General features: G+C 40.6%; 1 protein-coding gene across 3 annotated transcripts in view; it reads left to right on the top strand.

Annotated features, from left to right (window-relative positions):
• CA10 (carbonic anhydrase 10) overlaps positions 1-17,839 on the top strand; it is a 312,105-nt gene extending 294,266 nt beyond the window's left edge. For all 3 annotated transcript variants that reach the window (XM_068262773.1, XM_068262774.1, XM_068262775.1), the window contains 2 exons: positions 12,974-13,148; positions 16,881-17,839. In XM_068262773.1, coding sequence (XP_068118874.1) covers positions 12,974-13,148; positions 16,881-16,903 — 198 coding nt within the window. In that variant the 3' untranslated portion in view covers positions 16,904-17,839. The remainder of the gene's footprint in view (positions 1-12,973; positions 13,149-16,880) is intronic.
• Positions 17,840-18,895: the final 1,056 nt, after the last annotated feature.

Below are 18,895 nucleotides of genomic sequence, written 5' to 3'. Positions count from 1 at the left end.
TGAAATAACCGTGACAAATGGGCAATTACAATACGTGGGTTTTAATTATGGAGGCATGTATTATTTTAAAACTATAATGGCCGAAAACTGACAAATAATGAATTTTTTCATTTTTTTTCTTATTCTTCCTGTTAAAATGCATTTACAGTAAAGTGGCTCTTAGCAAAATGTACCCCCCAAAGAAAGCCTAATTGGTGGCGGAAAAAACAAGATATAGATCAGTTCAATGTGATAAGTAGTGATAAAGTTATAGGCTAATGAATGGGAGGTGAACATTGCTCGGAAGCATAAGCTGAAAACGACTGAGATGTTAAGTGGTTAATCTAGGAACTTGGCATGTTCTTTGGAACATAGTTAATTAACGGGGATTTCCTGAACACCCCCTGTGGTCACAGATTGTATTGTCTTGATCACATGGCTTATTGTTTTGGTTTGGTATTCATAACAAACAGCCCTGTACTTTAATAACATGCTAAAATATATAGAAAGCAAACTTATTTACCTTATTATATAGGTCTATTATTGATCAAGTCATTAATTAATAACTCTATGATCACTTTACATGATCTCTATACCTGATTAAAATATCAGCGTATAGCAGGCTTAGCTTCTGCAGTGCGTGTGGTTGGCCTTGCATAAGCACATTGCCTTGCAGCAAAAACTGAGTATAGTCAGAACATTTCTCCAGCGCTATCTTAATATAATCATAACCTTGTACAGGGAACAAACAGCTTACTGAAGAAAATGACATTAAGGGTTACTCTAACCAACAATCTAACTGATTAAAGAAGAACTCTGCTTATAATCATAAAATCTTGAAATTTACTCAACTTATCTGCAAAACATTTTAAAACATAGATAATCAGCTTAAAGCAAGATTGGGATTATTTCTCTGCATTAATATGATTTTCTGACAGTCTCTCTAGTCTACCCCTCTCTCTGCTCACCAGATTTCTCTGTCTTACCACCTCATCTCCCTATCTCCTTGCCTATGATCTCGCTCAGTGGCTGGATAATATAATGGTTAAGGGCGCTGCTACTAACACAGGTGACCTGGGTTCAAATCTAGGCTCTTACTGTTCTGTAAACAAGCACCTATTCAGTAAGGAGTCCTTAGGCAAGACTTCCTAACACTACTACTACCACCCCACCCCCAAACCATGCCTCTCTCTCTCTCTACTCCCCAACTCCTTCTCTGATGATCTTGCTTTCTCTGTGCTCTAGGAAGCAATCTATCTCTCCCTTTTAGTAATCTCACTATTTTCTCTCTCTCTCCTTCTCTGTCTCTCTCTAACATTTCACTCACTACTACTTTCATAACTACAGCTCATTAATATGATATTCCACATGTGTCCTACTTTTGCTGTTCTGTATAAAAAGGGTTTGTTTATTTTCCAAATAATTGCTTATTTCCGAAAATCCCGGAGTGTAACAAAAAGCTACAGATGAAGTCTTCTCATTTTGAGTTCCGGCCCGCTCTAATTGACATAAATACCCCGCTCACTGGATAGAAGCTAGTTTCCCTAATCCACTCTTTGACTAAGTGTAAAGTTAATCAAAAAGCGGCTGATGCATGCAGACCGCAGGAACTCTCGAACTTCCCGGTAGCGATGGAAGTCTGGTCGCTCGGCAGAAATTACTCGCTCCTCTAAACTTGTCACAGAGCCCAGCTGGCCATTTCAGTTCCATAAACATCAACGGACTACTATAAAACTTAATTAACTGCAAATTGGAATCCTTTTATCAGAACGAGCATCTTTCTGCTGGTGCGTACTATCTGCATTAAGCACCATTGCGCTTGACAGGTGGACAATATGGCTCCCAAGCCCACGGTAAATACTTTACCTGTATAATCATCCAGCAATCTTTGTTATTGCAACACTTCCCGTTGTACCTGTCTCGAGGGGAACAATTGTTGTGGACATTGTGATAATTCTAATGCAATTGCCTGCTTGAGAATTCCGTACCATACAGAGGTATATGGAGCATGATGCATTTAAATGTTTCAGGAGGAGCGGTGATTACCGTAAAATGATATTCATATTGGGCAATATATAAGTCTATTAATAAATGAACACCAAAGAGAAAATCTGAATATTAGGATAGATGAGAGTCCGGTAGTTGAACAAGTAAATTTGGGTGCTGGACGGTAATTTCGTTGTGCCACCGGCGCTAATGCAAACAGAGGCTACAAGTGGTAATTGGTGCCTATCGCCTATTTATACTCACAATTTAGTTATGGTTAGGTATCATTTTTCAGGGGGGGAGGGTCAGGTAGGGTTAGGCATAGGTGTGGAGGGTAATTTAGAGTTATGCATAGGTTAGGGGGTCGTTCATGGTTAGGCATAGGTTGTGGGGGTCTCTGTTAGGGTTAGGCATATGTTGAAGGGGTCGGGTATGGTTAGGCATTGGTTGGTGAGTTGGTTAGGGTTAGGCATCGAGGGAGGGTTCAGATGAAAATGGGGTTAGGTTAGGAAATAGTAAAATGATAGTCAAGATTACCAATATTTTACTATAGTCATTACATACAGCCTAATAGTACAGTAGAATATCCATCATTTTACAGGCCAGATATTCTACTAGCTGCAATTTCGGCGCCAAAATTAAGGGGGTGCCCTTTTTACATATACGGGTATCTCTCAGTTGAGGAATATTAACATGAAATAACATGATATTTTAAACAGCTTATTTAAAATGGCTCATCTTGCAGGACAGGCATCATACAAGTGTATTGAGGATGGTGGACTGTGGTGAGGTTTGGGAGTCGATGCTGATTCACTAAGGATTGGTAGGCTAAAAACATCCATTACGGTCTGGTATCCTAGGGAAGAGCACTATGTTTTGGCACTCTGCAAAGATTATCTAAGGTCTAGCGATCTACTAAGATCAACATAGGCCACTCCTTCTATTTCCTCCTTCTATGACAAATGGCCTGCAGGCACTGGAGAGATATGGAGAGACAGAGAGAGAGAGAGAGAGAAAGAGAGACTAAAGTTTAGTGATCTACAGAGATCAATAAAAGTTTGTCATTTAACAGAGGTACAGAGTACCTAGCAAGCTTATGGTGAACCAGAGATCCGCTAAAGTTTGACACTTTGCAGATCCACTTACCAATTTACAGAGATCTGCTAACCTCCCTAGTAGTATTATTATTGTCGGATTTTAGGATCTGAAAGTGGTGCAATTTTTTCACAAGCTTTTAGACCCTAAAAATCCCTAGATAGATCTGCGGCAGCCCTCACCTCCCATGGATCCAGGGCAGCTGCAGCCCAAGGGACACCTGAACATGAAGGAGGGGTCACTACATATGAAAGAGGGTGAAAATGGTGAGCAACACGTGAAAAAAGGAAACAGATGCTCAAAGGAGCTGTTCATGAAAGAATGGAAGAGGGGGTTGTGCATGGAAGGGAGGGGAACTGCAGCACAAGAAACAACATACTTGGCCTCAAGTATCTATCCGGCCTTGGGTGGAATTACCTGGAAACAAGGTGTAGTCACTTGGAAAGGATTTAAGAACAGCGAATATTACCATGTCCTGTTGTTCCATAGTGTAGCTGGTCAATAGGCTTTTTTATCTTAGCCAGACATCGATCCGAGAATACTGGACAGGAAAACCTAACATGCTAAAAGGACGTGCATGAAAAAAAAGGCCCGGCTGGATAACGATACAGAGCCGGTGGATAATGAAATCTTAATAATGATAAACATCGTTGTCGAACTTGGTTAATGATAAATACCATTTTAAAAACAGACGGGAGATGATAAAAAGATATTAATGTTAAAAATCATTATGTAATTCAACAATATAGCTTAACCCAACCCTACACTCACACAGAACCGTCCCCAGGTGGAGCCTAAAACTAACCACCCCCCGGAGGTGCCTAACCCTAACCCCACTGGTAGTGCCTAACCTAAACCACCCCCTGGTGGTGCCAAACCCTAACCACCCCCCCCGGTGGTGCCTAACCCTAACCACGCCCCCCCCGGTGGTGCTGAACCCTAACCACCCCCCTCCCGGGGTTGCCTAAAACTAATAGCCGCCCGGGTGGTGCCTGACCACCCCCTCTGCAGAAACACCCTTTTACACATAGAAACGATAATATCTTTGATAACGTAAAATCTGTACATGCAAACAAAATAATGTGACAAAAACTATAGCGTTGCAAGCTTCTAAAACGATAACATACTTCAATAACTGTAATGTTCTAATGTTGCTATTAATATTTATGGGGCGCCCCTTTTTCTGCTTTTTTCGCCGTATTAACGATAATTGCATTAGAGTCCATGATGGCGCCCTTTTCATCCACAAGCTGCCGGTGCCCTTTTTCCTGCTACTCTAAAAGGACTCATGTAACTGTATGCTATACTGTTATACTGTTTATACTGTATGTTGTATGTTTGCATGTGTATGTCTGCTACCGTACTGGTAAGGCTGTTTGCCTTTGATGTGGGATTTGAGCCCTTGACCAGGGTTTAAACCCCGGCTCAAGCCAGTATGTAAAACAGTAAGAAGTGTTTTGGCAAAGCTCCCTAATGATCCTGGTCATCTGTGGAGTGCCTCCTAATGGCTGCAGCCCTAAAGCACCAAGTAAAGTGTGATATAAATGTTCTGTGTCTTATTTTTTCATATGTATCTTAAAGTGTACCTGAGATGAGCACACTAAAAGATGAACTTACCTGGGACGTCCTCCAGCCCCATGAGCACCGATGCATCCCTTGCTGTTCTCCCGAGTCCGTCCTCCCGAGTGCCTCCGTTTGCCTGGCATCGGTCCCAGTAATTTGGCTCAGTTGCACCAGTTGGCTCTTCTGTGCAATGCGCGGCCCCTCCATGCATGTGCAGAAGAGCCCGACTGGCATGGCTGGGACAGTTACCAGGTCCGATACCAGGCAAACAGAGGCACTGGGGAGGACAGCAAGGGACGCATCGGTGCTCATGGTGCTGGAGGACGCTCCGGGTAAGTATCAAATCTTTTAGTTTGCCCATCTCAGGTTTACCTTAAATTAAACCTGTTAGGTGAAAAAATGAAATACGGTACTTATATTTAAAAGTGTCTCAAGGAACAATGGGTGCAATATGTTGCCAATAGAATAGTGGTAATTTTTCCAGAAATTCTAACAATAGGTAATAGGAGAATATTTGTGTGCCTCAGCAGAAACTGAGTTTCATCAGACTTGGTTACTAAAGATGAGCGTGCAAAAGCAAAATTCAGTTTCACCTGAGGCAAAACTGAAACTGAGTGTTAGTTGATGCAGGCCGTGGTAGTGGGGGTTAACGCATCTCAGTAGCCGCCTGTTGTGCCAGCGCTCCACGCCACTCTACATCCTCCCAATACTTCCTATTCTGTTCCTGATGGTTCCTCCTTCTGGCTGTGAAAGAGGAAGTGTCAGGAGGATGTAGAGGGGTAGTGCAGTTAGTTTAGTGGTGCTGGGTTATTGGGTTAGTGTTATATATAGAGTTGAGGTTAGTGTTAGGAGTAAATGAGGGAACTTTAGAATTAGGTTTAGATAGAGGAGGGTTTATGTGAGGATTAGGCTGTAGAAATTCATAGTAGAATATCATAATAATTACCAATTTACTATCAGGGATAGTAGCCGCCTGTTGTGCCAGCGCTCCACGCCACTCTACAGCCTCCCAATACTTCCTATTCTGTTCCTGATGGTTCCTCCTTCTGGCTGTGAAATTAGAAGTGTCAGGAGGATGTAGAGGGGTAGTGCGGTTGGTTTAGTGGTGCTGGGTTATTGGGTTAGTGTTATATATAGAGGGGAGGTTAGTGTTAGGAGTAAATGAGGGAACTTTAGAATTAGGTTTAGATAGGGGAGGGTTCATGTGAGAATTAGGTTGTAGAAATTCATAGTAGAATATCATTATAATAATTGCCAATCTACTATCAGGGATAGTAGAATATTGCCGAGCAGCTAATTGTAGCACGACTAAAAATGGCCGCATGCTAAATAGCGAGCATCAGGGCCACCTGCAATGGGAACTGCGGCTACCAATAGTGGGCATGAAGCGTCCTCTGTTAGTAGCTGCAGTTCCCATAGCAGGCAAACATTTATTGTCGCGGGGAGGGAGGGTTATTAGTTGGTTGGGGGGAGGGTTATTAGTTGCTGGGGGGTGGTTATTAGTTGCTTGGGGAAGGTTATTAGTTGCCCAGGGACGGAGGGTTATTAGTTGCAGAGGGAAGGGTTATTAGTTGACTGGGGAGGGTTATTAGTTTTTTTTTCTTTAGAAAAGGACTGAAATGCAATCTTTTAGTACAAAAAAATCTTTAGAAAACTTTATTGACACATAGAAAAAAATCTTAAAAAGTGAGGTCCTTCAAATTCACAGTCAGTCTTCATACAATTAATGGCACATCAGAACCAATATCTAGAACTGACAAATACTGTGGTCTGGCTTGGCTTGATGAATGGTTGTAACCTTTAAAGGTAGGCGTTTAGAGGCGCCACTACTTCCAAGACACAAAACCGCAGCTGGTTTGCGGAATGGCCCATCTCCAAAAAATGTTGGGCCACTGGGGAGTCTACCTGGGAAAAGTCAAGACCCCATCTGGCAGCTACATTTATTTTAGATCTATGTTCACTGATCCGCTCTTTTACAGCTTGTGTGGTTTGGCCTATATACATCTTGCCACAGGGGCATTAAATTCCATATACAACAAAATCCGTTTCACAAGTGGCATAATGGGAGAATTTAATCAAAAAACCTTTCATAGGGTGATTGATACTTCTCCCTTTCAGGACTAGCTGACAGCAAGAGCAGTGTAGGCAAGGAAAAGTTTCATTGTGTAATGGTGCCAGTTGTCTCTGGGTATTTACCCTTTCAGACCCAATGTCTGCCTTGATAAGGTGATTCGAAATAGACTGTGCCCTTTTATAGGCAACCATAGGGGTTAGCAATGATGGTACTTCTGTGCTAATGGAACGTAGGATTGGCCAGTGTCGTCTAACCACATTCACCACTTTGGGAGATAATGTACTAGAGGATGTTGCCAGGATCATGCGATCCTTATTTCTATCACCCAAATTTTTTCCGGATTCTAATAATTCTGCTTTTTCATATTTCATAACATCCTTTTTTAATACGTTCAACCAATTTTGGGGGGTAATGTCTGTCGACAAATTTGGATGCCATACCTGACATACGTCTTTCAATCTGTTGTTCATCGCTAACAATGAGCGCAAACTCGCATAAATTGTGATTTGGGGAGTCAACTGATTTTGCCTCACAAAGGTTGTCTCTTGATCACATTAGATATTGAATCCCTTTACACCAGCATTCCCCACACAGAGGGTAAGGCTGCTGTCCGACAATCCCTATTGGGTGAATTGATGGTGAATGGTCTACAAATTGAATTCATTATGTCTCTACTAGAGTTAGTATTAAAGAGAAATTTCTTTCTTTTCCAAGATACGTTTTACATTCAACTGAGGGGTTCTTCCATGAGATACAATGTGGCCCCAGTGTACGCCAATTTGTTAGTGGAAAGGTTTGAGGAGGACTGGGTATACCAGAACAAGTTGTTCCGGAAATACGCCTGTACTTGGCGTTGTTATATAGATGACATCTTCCTTTTTTGGTCAGGGCCCAGGTCCTACTTTGACCTTTTCTATGAGGAACTGCAGGGGACCTCGACTGCCTTGAAATTTACGTTTAACGTGGAAACATCCAAAATTGCATTTCTTGATGTGAACGTACATAGGAGGGGCCGAATGTTTTAGTTTGACCTATTTTCTAAGCCAACTGATTGTAACACTCTTCTAGATTTTAATAGTTTTCATCCCAGAACTTTACAGGAATCACTCCCCAAATCACAATGTATGCGAGTTCGCCACATTGTTAGCGATGAACAATAAATTTAAAGACGTATGTCAGGTATGGCATCCAAATTTGTCCACATCGTTCAAAAAATTGGTTGAATGTATTAAAAAGGATGTTATGAAATATGAAAGAGCAGAATTATTAGAATCCCGAAAAAATTCGGGTGATAGAAATAAGGATCACATGATCCTGGCAACATCCTTTAGTACATTATCTCCCAAAGTGGCGAATGTGGTTAGACGACACTGGCCAATCCTACGTTCCATTAGCACAGAAGTACCATCATTGCTAACCCCTATGGTTGCCTATAAAAGGGCACAGTCTATTTGGGATCACCTTATCAAGGCAGACATTGGGTCTGAAAGGGTAAATACCCAGAGACAACTGGCACCATTACACAATTGAACTTATCCTTGCCTACACTGCTCTTGCTGTCAGCTAGTCCTGAAAGGGAGAAGTATCAATCACCCTATGAAAGGTTTTCTGATTAAATTCTCCCATTATGCCACTTGTGAAACGGATTTGTTGTATATGGCATTTAATGCCCCTGTGGCAAGCTGTATATAGGCCAAAGCACACGAGCTGTAAAAGAGCGGATCAGTGAACATAGATCTAAAATAAATGTAGCTGCCAGATGGGGTCTTGGCTCTTCCCAGGTAGACTCCCCAGTGGCCCAACATTTTTTGGAGATGGGCCATTCCGCAAACCAGCTGCGGTTTTGTGTCTTGGAAGTAGTGGCGCCTCTAAATGCACGCCTTTAAAGGTTACAACCATTTATCAAGCCAAGCCAGACCACAGTATTTGTCAGTTCTAGATACTGGTTCTGATGTGCCATTAATTGTATGAAGACTGACTCTGTGAATTTGAAGAATCGCTCTTTTTAAGATTTTTTCTATATGTGTCAGTAAAGTTTTCTAAAGATGTTTTGTACTACAAGATTGCATTTCAGTCTAATTTTCATATAAGTCCTTTTCTAAAGAAATAAATGTTGAAGTGGGTGAGGTGGACCACCCGATAAAAAGGACTGTGTTTTGGCCCTTCACTACATAAAGGGCTTTATCTGATTATAGATTTGGAGGGTTATTCGTTGCCTGGGGGAGGGTTATTTGTTGCCCAGGGGGGAGAGTTATTAGTTGCCTGGGGAGGGAGGGTTATTAGTTGCCTGGGGGGAGGGTTATTAATTGCCCAGGTGGGAAAGTTATACGTTGCCCAGGGGAAGAGTAGTTGCCTGGGGGGGAGGGTTTTTAGTTTCCAGCGAAGGGAGGGTGTTTAGTTGCCTGGGGGGAGGGTTATTAGTTGCTAGGGAGGAGGGTTACTAGTTGCCTTGGGGAGAGGGTTATTAGTTGGCTGGGGGGAGGGTTATTAGTTGCCGGAGAGGAGAGTTATTAGTTGGCTGGGGGGAGGTTTATTAGTTGCCAGGGAGGAGGTTTATTAGTTGCCTGTGGGGAGGATTATTAGTTGCTAGGGAGGAGGGTTACTAGTTGCCTTGGGGAGAGGGTTATTAGTTGGCTGGGCGGAGGGTTATTAGTTGGCTGGGGGGAGGGTTATTAGTTGCCGGAGAGGAGAGTTATTAGTTGCCAGGGAGGAGGTTTATTAGTTGCCTGGGGGAAGGGTTATTAGTTGCCTGTGGGGAGGGTTATTAGTTGCCTCTGGGGAGAGTTATTAGTTGCCAGGGAGGAGGGTTATTAGTTGCCCAGAGAGGGAGGGTTATTAGTTGTGGAGGGGAGGGTTATTAGTTGCTGGAAGGGTTATTAGTTTCCTAGGGGAGGGAGTTATTAGTTGCCCGGGGGGAGAGTTATAAGTTGCCTGGGAGGGAGGGTTATGAGAGTAGGGAGAGGTTAGGGCATAGTGAAATATCGGAAAATATTACCAATACTTCCCCATATTAAATAGGTTGTAGAATATCTGTAAATTCTTACTGATATTCTACTACTGCTATAAAATGCTCTCTTTTACCATTTTTTTTTTATTACGCCCACACCCAAATTAGCGTGCAGCGTTTTCAAATATTTTTACTGCGCTACTGTTACTGGACATGGTTTTCCCAAAAACTAGCTCTGCAGTTTAAAAATTATTTATTATAACAGATATTGTTTGAATACTTTCCTTAAAAAAAAACTTTTGTACTGTAATCATGTGAATTCTGCATTCACGGCTGTCAGCGCCGAGTCGCGTCATTCGCTTTCTCCACCGTACGTCTTAGTCATAGCAGCTGTCCCCCGCTGGTTTATTTACTTTTTTTCTTGCTTGACTTTCAGATATGCAGCACTTTCAACGTTACTCAATACAGAGTCTATTCTTTGCCATTTAAAAGGAGCTAAGTGGAGTTTCAAAGCATTTTCGGCAAGCGGTACGGGGTGCTATTATATTCAGGAGGAAGTTTTAACAAAAATGTGACAGCAGAAGGTGCATAATGCAGAGTGTCAGGCAGGCTTGAAGTTAATAAATAGTAAGATACATGACGATCTGCCCTCCCTGCACAGAGGGGACTGCTGTGAGGTTTCTACTCGGTGTGGCATAAGCTTGGATCTGGTCCATATTACTTCTCCTGCAGGCACAGTGTACCTAATTAATCAAGAACTGCCGGCATTTGCATATATATATATATATATATATATATATATATATATATATATATATATATAGAGAGAGAGAGAGAGAGAGAGACTGTCAGCACTGAGATCTCAGAACCTGGTGGTAGGATATCAGGGTTAAGAGTCATGCTGTTTCTCGCACCTGTTAATGGCTGGACCCTAAGCCCCAACCCAGCCTAACCTTGTCCCCTACTCTTTATTGAACCCTGTTTGCAGTGGTGAATTGGGTTGAAGCAGCTATGCAAACTGCAGCTACCAATAGCGGGTGCGAACTGTCCGCTATTAATAGCCGCAATGGGGGTTACAGGGATCGGGAATCGGTTACAAGGATTCTCCCTGAAGGGGGGATAAGACTATACATGGTGAAAGGAAGCACCCCAGTCTGAGTAAACAATATACATTAATGATGGTAGCCGTAAGGAACTAATCATACCTCGATACGGAGGTTAAAGATTTAATTAATTGGACACCAAAATAAACAACACATTTCTCGGGATACTCCCGCTTCTTCAGGTTAATAAAATAGTGTCTCTCTCCACAACAGCAAAGCATCCGAGTGCCTGTACTTTTTACCTTTGATTATGATTAATTGCAAAATTACTTTTGAAATACTTAGGAATTTAGCATCACAATTTAACATCGTAATTGGAAGTTTTGCTGCCACATTGCTACTGTAGAGCTCATCGTTAAACTTGATTTTACATTTTAGCTGCCGTCTGTATTCGTTGCAGGAAAGGAAGTGAAAAATATATCAATAGGTTTTTTGTTGGTTTTTTTTATGTAATTTTTATTGAACTTTTTTAAAGTCAATACAGTCAGGTTAATAATATCATATATCAAACATTATCCTACAGGATATCACATGCAAAAAGTTTCTAACAGGGACACCAAAACTCAGCTTTGAGACAAAGAACAAAAAGTGTATGCTTATAGATATAAGTATGAAATCTCTGGAGGAGCTTTGGGGTTAGGTGATCAGGTTAGGTGATCAGTCAAATGGAGAAGCAATTTTCTACCATTAACATGACTTGTGTCCAAGGGTAATCATGCCTCAGCAGGGGCTTCTGTCCTTCTACCTTCCGTGGTCAGGGGAAATATTTAATTTGGAGAATTACCATAAGGCACTGTAGACACATGCCTACAGACACCTGATGCTGGAACGGCAGCTCACTCCCTTCCCCATTGCCTCCCTCCTGCCTTCACTATGTAGAGTCCTGAGCAAAGCATAAACGAGAGGTTACTACCCGGCTCTCTGCATTCCACTGACAAGATCTACCTTCAGTCAGGGGCACCTCTAGCTACTTCATACTGAGGGTAACTCTGGATACCTAATGCTCAGACACAATTGCAGTGCAGTTTATCGGAGGTTTGTAGAGTCGTGGAGAGCAAAGTCTAAGGTGCCGGGGCATCTGTGGCTATAGGCTCCTGTGATGTAAGTCCGGGCCTGCTATTAGGTAACTCTTGTTGGGTTGGTGATTGATAGGGTATCGTATTAATCCTCCAAAGATGTCCTATTTGAACACACTAGCATATAAAAAAATAAAAATGGGAGGTAAACTATAAAATTCCAAACTATATACAACCAATTACAGCTTTTGAGTTCCTATTGGAGTGGACCTGAGTACCAAAAATTCTACACAAAAATGATGCCTATGCCAGGGATCACCTATCAGGAAATGTTGTATTAACAATATCATATATCGCCTATAAGGGAAAAAAGAGAATACATTTGTAAGGAGGCTTATAGATCAATATGATCAAAATATGTCCATCAATATGACACAGTTCCAGCGTCCACAAAAGACAGTATGTATACAGGTGTGCTTCCGCCAAAGAATGAGCTGTTTCTTCAAGTAAAATGCCTCAAATATCAGATCAGCCCTTCCTATAGTGGTCTGTCAATCCACTACACCTCCACCAGTATCACCCTGTGAGATCCTCACTCACCAACAGTAGAGGGCCTGGATTACATAGGCCAAAGACGCCTTTGGGGCATTAAGGGGCTCCCCTCGCATGAAATCCTCCTTGTCCTCCTTCCCACCAGCAATTCTTCAATGGTTACACTGGACACTTGCTTCATACAGTTTACCTCAACAAACAATAATAAAACCTCATTGCGCAGCTTGCTAAAAACAAAGGTGCTTTATTGGGCTATTGCACTCACGTTTAGGAGATGTTTCAGAAAGCTTATGGCGTACATGAACTGGCTCCCCCCCGTGCGACCTCCCGGGGTGATACTGGTGGAGGTGTAGTGGATTGACAGACCACTATAGGAATATTCTGATATCTGATATAATCTGATATTTAAGGTATAAAGTTACATAGGCGATAGAGAAACCAAACTATAATTTATAACCACCAACATATTACCGATCCTACTGCAAAGGAGTATCCAGTGAGTATTTCTATATCATTATGTTTTTATCTGGACACCAATTTGGAATTAAATCCAGGCATGGTTTACTGGTTTACTAGATTGTTTAGGTTGCTTATTGTTCTTCAGCCCTGCAGAGGGTCAATCCTGCAACACACAAACATTTCTCTTACTTTTTTTTAGATGCATTCCTTAAGACTACTAAGCCAAAATCAGCCATCTCAGATCTTTTCAAGCATGAGTGATAACTACAGACCGGTCCAGGCCCTCAACAACCGCTGCATCCGAACCAATATCAATTTCAGTTTACAAGGGAAAGATTGCCCGAACAACAGAGCACAGAAACTACAATATAAAGGTAAGAATTGCCATCAGTTCTTCTCATAAATACTGCCAGCACGGGAACTAGCTTTATAAATGGTTCCTATGTCCATAAACAATACAAAGTATGCTGAGTGGAGGGCAGGGGGTTGACTTGAAAAACACGAGGGAGCCCAAATGGTGCAGTAAACAATAATTCCTTTGTGAAGTAATAAAGGATGAAAGGAAAAAATGGGGTTGCTGATAAGAAAATCCAACTTGTATAGACAGATGACGATAATGAACCCATCTCCACTCGGATGTTCCTAAGATCCTCTTGGAGTGGTCTTATTTGACAATGGCGAGGCATTTGTGTTTTGCTCAACTAACTTCTTCAGGCCAAATTTTTGCCCAAAGCTCGATTGCATTATTGTTCTGACACAAGAATTTGGCTTGAAGAAACCTGTTACCATTGCCAAATAAAACCTTGTTTTTTATACCCCAGTTTGTGTCATCCTTTGAGGTAATACACCTCTTCATTATCTATTTTATTGGTTTTAATCCAGTTTTATATCAACTTGGCCCTCTTTTCCCCTCATTATACTGAACGAAAGCTAATACTCAGAAACAGATATAACAGGTGTCTAAAGAGGAACTGTTGCGAAAATCTTAAAATTTAAAACACATACAAGTAAGAAGTACATTTCTTCCTGAGTAAAATGAGCCATAAATTACTTTTTTTCTATGTTGGCATTCACAGTAAGTAGTAGAAATCTGGCATTACCAACAGGTTTTAGGCTAGTCCATCTCTCCATAGGGGATTCTCAGCATGACCTTTATTCTTTATAAAGACATTCCCTGAAAAAAGATTTATACAAAAATGCTGGCCGCCTCCCTGCTCACCGTACACTTTTTTGGCAGTTGGACGGAGCAACTGCTATTTACTAAGTGCATTTTGAAAATAAAGAAATCCCTGTGAACACCCCATGAGGAGATGGGCTAATCCAAAACCTGTTGGTTCTGTCAGATTTCTACTACCTACTGTAAGTGACATCAACTTAGGAGAAAGGTAATTTATGGCTCATTTCACTCTGGAAGAAATGTACATCTTAATTGTATAAGTTTACATATATTTTAAATTTTAATATTTTCACAACAAAGCACTGGGCAGCACGGTGGCATAGTGGTTAGCTCTCTCTCCTTGCAGCACTGGGTCCCTGGTTCGAATCCCAGCCAGGGCACTATCTGCAAAGAGTTTGTATGTTCTCTCCGTGTCTGCGTGGGTTTCCTCCGGGCACTCCGTTTTCCTCCCACATTCCAAAAACATACGGATACGTTAATTGGCTCCCCCTAAAAAATTGGCCCTAGACTACAGTACTTACACTACATAATATAGACATATGGCAATGGTAGGGATTAGATTGTGAGCTCCTTTGAGGGACAGTTAGTGACAAGATATATATATATATATATATATATATACACTGTACAGCGCTGCGTAATATGTCGGCGCTATATAAATACTAAATAATAATATTAATAATAACAAAGGTCCTTTAAGTGATGGTTCACCTATCAATGTTGAATATACACAGCCTCAACAATTAGTTCCACAGAAAATTGTTATAATCAGGGTTTATACAAGTGAGATGACCTCTTCCACATTTCTGCAAACTAATGGTGATAGAAAGGACCAGTGTGGTTTGAATGATAAAACTGCATCTTTTGGTTCTGATTTCTTTTGTGATATGCATGACTGGGGTGTGGCAGGGGTGTGGCTAGAGGTGTGGCATGGGCGTGTCTTACAGTGTCCCTCTTTCTTATCTCAAAAAGTTGGGAGGTATGAATCATGTTTTTTTTCATTGAAACATACTTTGCCGAGAACTCTAAAAAGTCTTTAAAGGTTGCAAGTAATAAAATCAATTAACTAATTAATTAATTTTTCCTGTCTGATGACTCTTTTAATTGTACCAAATGCCCCGTTTTCTAAACGTTACCTATTTTAATCAATATACTTTGAATGAACTATTCTTTTAGCGATGTATCAAGAGATTTAAAACAGGATTCTAAATGAGGGAATGAAGGAAACATGCTCGAATGATGATAATACAACACTACTTATTAAAAGAGACCCAAGTACATCAATTGCTTTTTGTTGATGGTAAGATTTGAAGAGCGTCTGTTTCGGTATCAGGAACGGGTCATGTTGTGCCATTAGCATCATGCTTTTATTGAAACTGAGGACTATTGATATAATGTGTGTTGGGTACCTCGGCAGACAATACTGCGAGGATCAGCGAATGTAATTCTCCCCGGCTCACAAAGGAAAATAATGAAGAGAAAGCTTTTTTTTCAGTCTCCTTCATGCCAATCTAATTTTTGCTGGACGGGAAAGAAAAGAAAACTTCTGGGAATTTGTGCATTAGCGTTATGAATGTAGTTCTCTCTCTAACAATTACACAATGCCCAGCATTTGTGTCATTAAAGTGAACCGGAGGTGAAAATAAGCTGATGAGATTTATCCTCCTACTCCTTTATTTATTTTTATATTTAAACATTTACAACGTTATTGAATGTTTTATTGCGTTTGCTCAGTGGCAGTCTATTAAGTGTCCCAGAGTTAAAATACATAAACTATTGACCTTTTTCTATCTCTCCCTGCCCTCAGAAGTTGTATTCTGAAAGGAAAACTTTTAGGGCTGTAATTTGCTTATCAGTGAAATTTACTATATTCCTGAAAAAGTACCAACAAGACAGAAGCTGTCACTTGCATGCCTGAAAATTAACTCTTTCAGGCAGAAAAACAGCTTGGTTATTAATATGTTTTGCACTGTACATGCACGTTTATTTCATCATGTCATATGTCTCATGGGTACACTTTAAAGAGAATCTTTACTCTAATATTCTTACACTAAAAAGCATACCATTCTATTCCTTATTTTCTCCTGTGCCCCTCTGTGCTGTTTCTGCCACTCCCTGCTGCAATCCTGGCTTGTAATTAACAGTTTTAGGCAGTGTTTACAAACAAACTAACCAGCTTGTGATAGGCTCACATAAACAGAGTGTGTATGTCATACAGAGTGTGCAGGGGGCCTGCCGAGGGTGTGTATCGCTTCTATCCAATCACAAGCAGCCCTGCACATTCCACACATTCAAGCCTTAGCCCGACAGACACGACAGAGGAAAGGATATAAGATTTATTACAGAGACAGTGCAATTAGGAAAGGCTGCAGTAAGCCAGAGCACATTAGAACAGGCATAGAAACTTATAGGATAGAAGAACTAAGGCTGAAAAATGTGTTACAGAGTCTCTTTAAGTCATTTATAACTATTTTTAAAATTTAAAAAAGCTGTGGTGATATAGGTACTAAAACAACTACAAAGGACCGAAAAAAATCTGAAGTCAATCAATAAAAGGGGCAATAAATAGCCTAGGCTAAACATCACTAGAAGGGTGGAGTTACAAACCAATATATAGTAATGTATAGATATAGGAAGTGTTTCTGATGCTGAAACCAGGATAATTGATGTAAAATTGGGTATCCTGAATAATGCATTACCTACTACTACAGCATAATCCTTTTATAGTAAATTCCAAGGGACCTGGACAAATAGTTTCCTATATCAGAAGTTTAGTATATGAGGTTTCATCATACATTGTATATTCATATAGACACATGGTTGGGTTTACTATGGTCATAGGTTTACTATACCAGAGTTTACTATAATTAAATGTTGTACCGCCTTGTTACAGTGTCATCACCTTCATTTTTTATTTCTTTTTTCCTAGTGAACGAGTGGCTTCTAAAGTGAACCTATTGGTCAACCACCAAGTAGAGTCACCAGTGGCCGGTTGGCCTGGATTGACACAACTTGCACCAAGCTCCATCCACGTCCTTGGACATGTACTTCATTAACAGCACCCATCTTGTGCAACGACGGCAAAGAGAGAGAGAAAGAAAGAAAAACAAAACTTTGTAACAAACATTTCAAAATGTCCACGAGAACCTCAAAGAACGAGGTGGTCCTGGAACGGTCTCTGACCATTTACCACCCACGGAGCAGAAGACTTGTCTGCCTTTGTATATAGATAGACCGCTTTCTTTCTATTCAAAAACAAATTGCTTTTGGACACTTTTAAAAGTGGATCCATAACCTCATTCCACAACTTTTGGGAGTCCCCTTGAGCGGCTTTATCATACATGCATATGGAATATCCAAAAACAAGGGCGAATGTGAAAAAAGGAACTATTTCTAGGATACTGTTGTTCTGTTTACTCCGAAATGTCGAGCGATATATGTATAATATATATATTATTACTATTAAAGAGTATAAAGACATAAAATTATTTATTTCTTCTCCAATAGCTCCCTGAAGAAAAGAAAAACATATTTTTTTCTTATTCAGCTAAAACCATCATCATTTTCTTTTTGTTTTTTCTGTGTTATGGCTTTTTTGTTTTGTTTTTTTACTACAGCTATATTATGCTACGTTTCAGTTATTTCTTTTTAGTTTTACATGGCTGTCTTGATCATTGGAAGGCTATTTTTTGTTTTTGTCTGTTTCTGATCTGTTAAATTTGAGTGAGGTTCCAGTTGAAGATACTTACGGAATCCGCTTTTTTCGACTGAACGCTATTATTGCTGCTTTCTCATTTACTTATTTTTTTCATTTCATTTGAGTACGATGAAACAAGTAAAGATCCTCACGTTTTTCTAAGACTACTCATTAATTGTGTTTGGTTACAGTCAGCATCTTAATAAATGTTATTAAAACTCTTGTAATAAATAGAATGGTTTTATTTCACCGGCCCACTAGAAATATGCTACTTTAAAGTATTCCTGAGCTAACATGTGACATGATGAGATAGACATGGGTATGTACAGTGCCAGCATACAAATAACTATGCTGTGTTCCTTTTTTCTTTCTCTGCCTGGAAGAGTTAACCATTCAGGACCTAGTCTGACTATATCAGAATTACAGCCATAAAACACTTGCCTGGAACAGAACAGCTTCAGAGTGCAGGGAATAGAGAAAAAAAGTAAATAATTCATATATTTTAGCTCCTAGACACGGAGATTGTGTGAAATTCTGCATCATTCATACGAGACAATACAACATTAAATCTACTTTTTTTTTTTACCTTTTAAATAGAAAATAAAACTGTGATACTAAAAAAGGCATTTCAGGAGTGTGAAGATAGATAGGAGGAGGATAGCTTATCTTATTAGTTCATTTTCACCATGGGTTTCCTTTAAAGTGTACCTGAGATGAAAAAAAAAAATCATATATACCTGTGGCTTCCTTCAGCCCCCTTTGGCCGGATCACTCACTCGGCACCATCCTCCACCTCCTGGATCTTTCGTATATGCTCTTGGTATCTTCTGACGGGCACAGCCAGGCCGCACACATGCAGTAAGCCCCCAATGGCCAAAGATACCGGGAGCATTTCATGGGAGATCCAGGAGGCAGAGGAAGGCGCCGAGTGAGCTGGAGGGGGCTGGAGGAAGCCCCAGGTATGGATGAATTTGATTTACTTTTCATCTCAGGTTCCCTTTAAAGTGATAGGTCACATTTGTTGATAAAAAAATAGTATTTCCTTAGTCTAATACAGCCTTTCTTAAGCCTTTGACCCTGGAGGAACCCTGCAAATAATTTTTGGAACTCAAGGAACCCCTGAAAATTTTTGGGGGATCTCAAGGAACCCCTAAATTTATTTTGCAGGAGGCATGGACTTTAATATTATTATTATTGATTTATATAGCGCCAACATCTTCCTTGGAGCTGTACAATAGCTTTAGTAG

The sequence above is a fragment of the Hyperolius riggenbachi genome, chromosome 12, assembly GCF_040937935.1.
Source record: "Hyperolius riggenbachi isolate aHypRig1 chromosome 12, aHypRig1.pri, whole genome shotgun sequence".
Classification (NCBI taxonomy): domain Eukaryota; kingdom Metazoa; phylum Chordata; class Amphibia; order Anura; family Hyperoliidae; genus Hyperolius; species Hyperolius riggenbachi.
The sequence above is the reverse complement of the archived record's forward strand: the minus strand, read 5'-3'. Positions and strand labels throughout refer to the sequence as shown.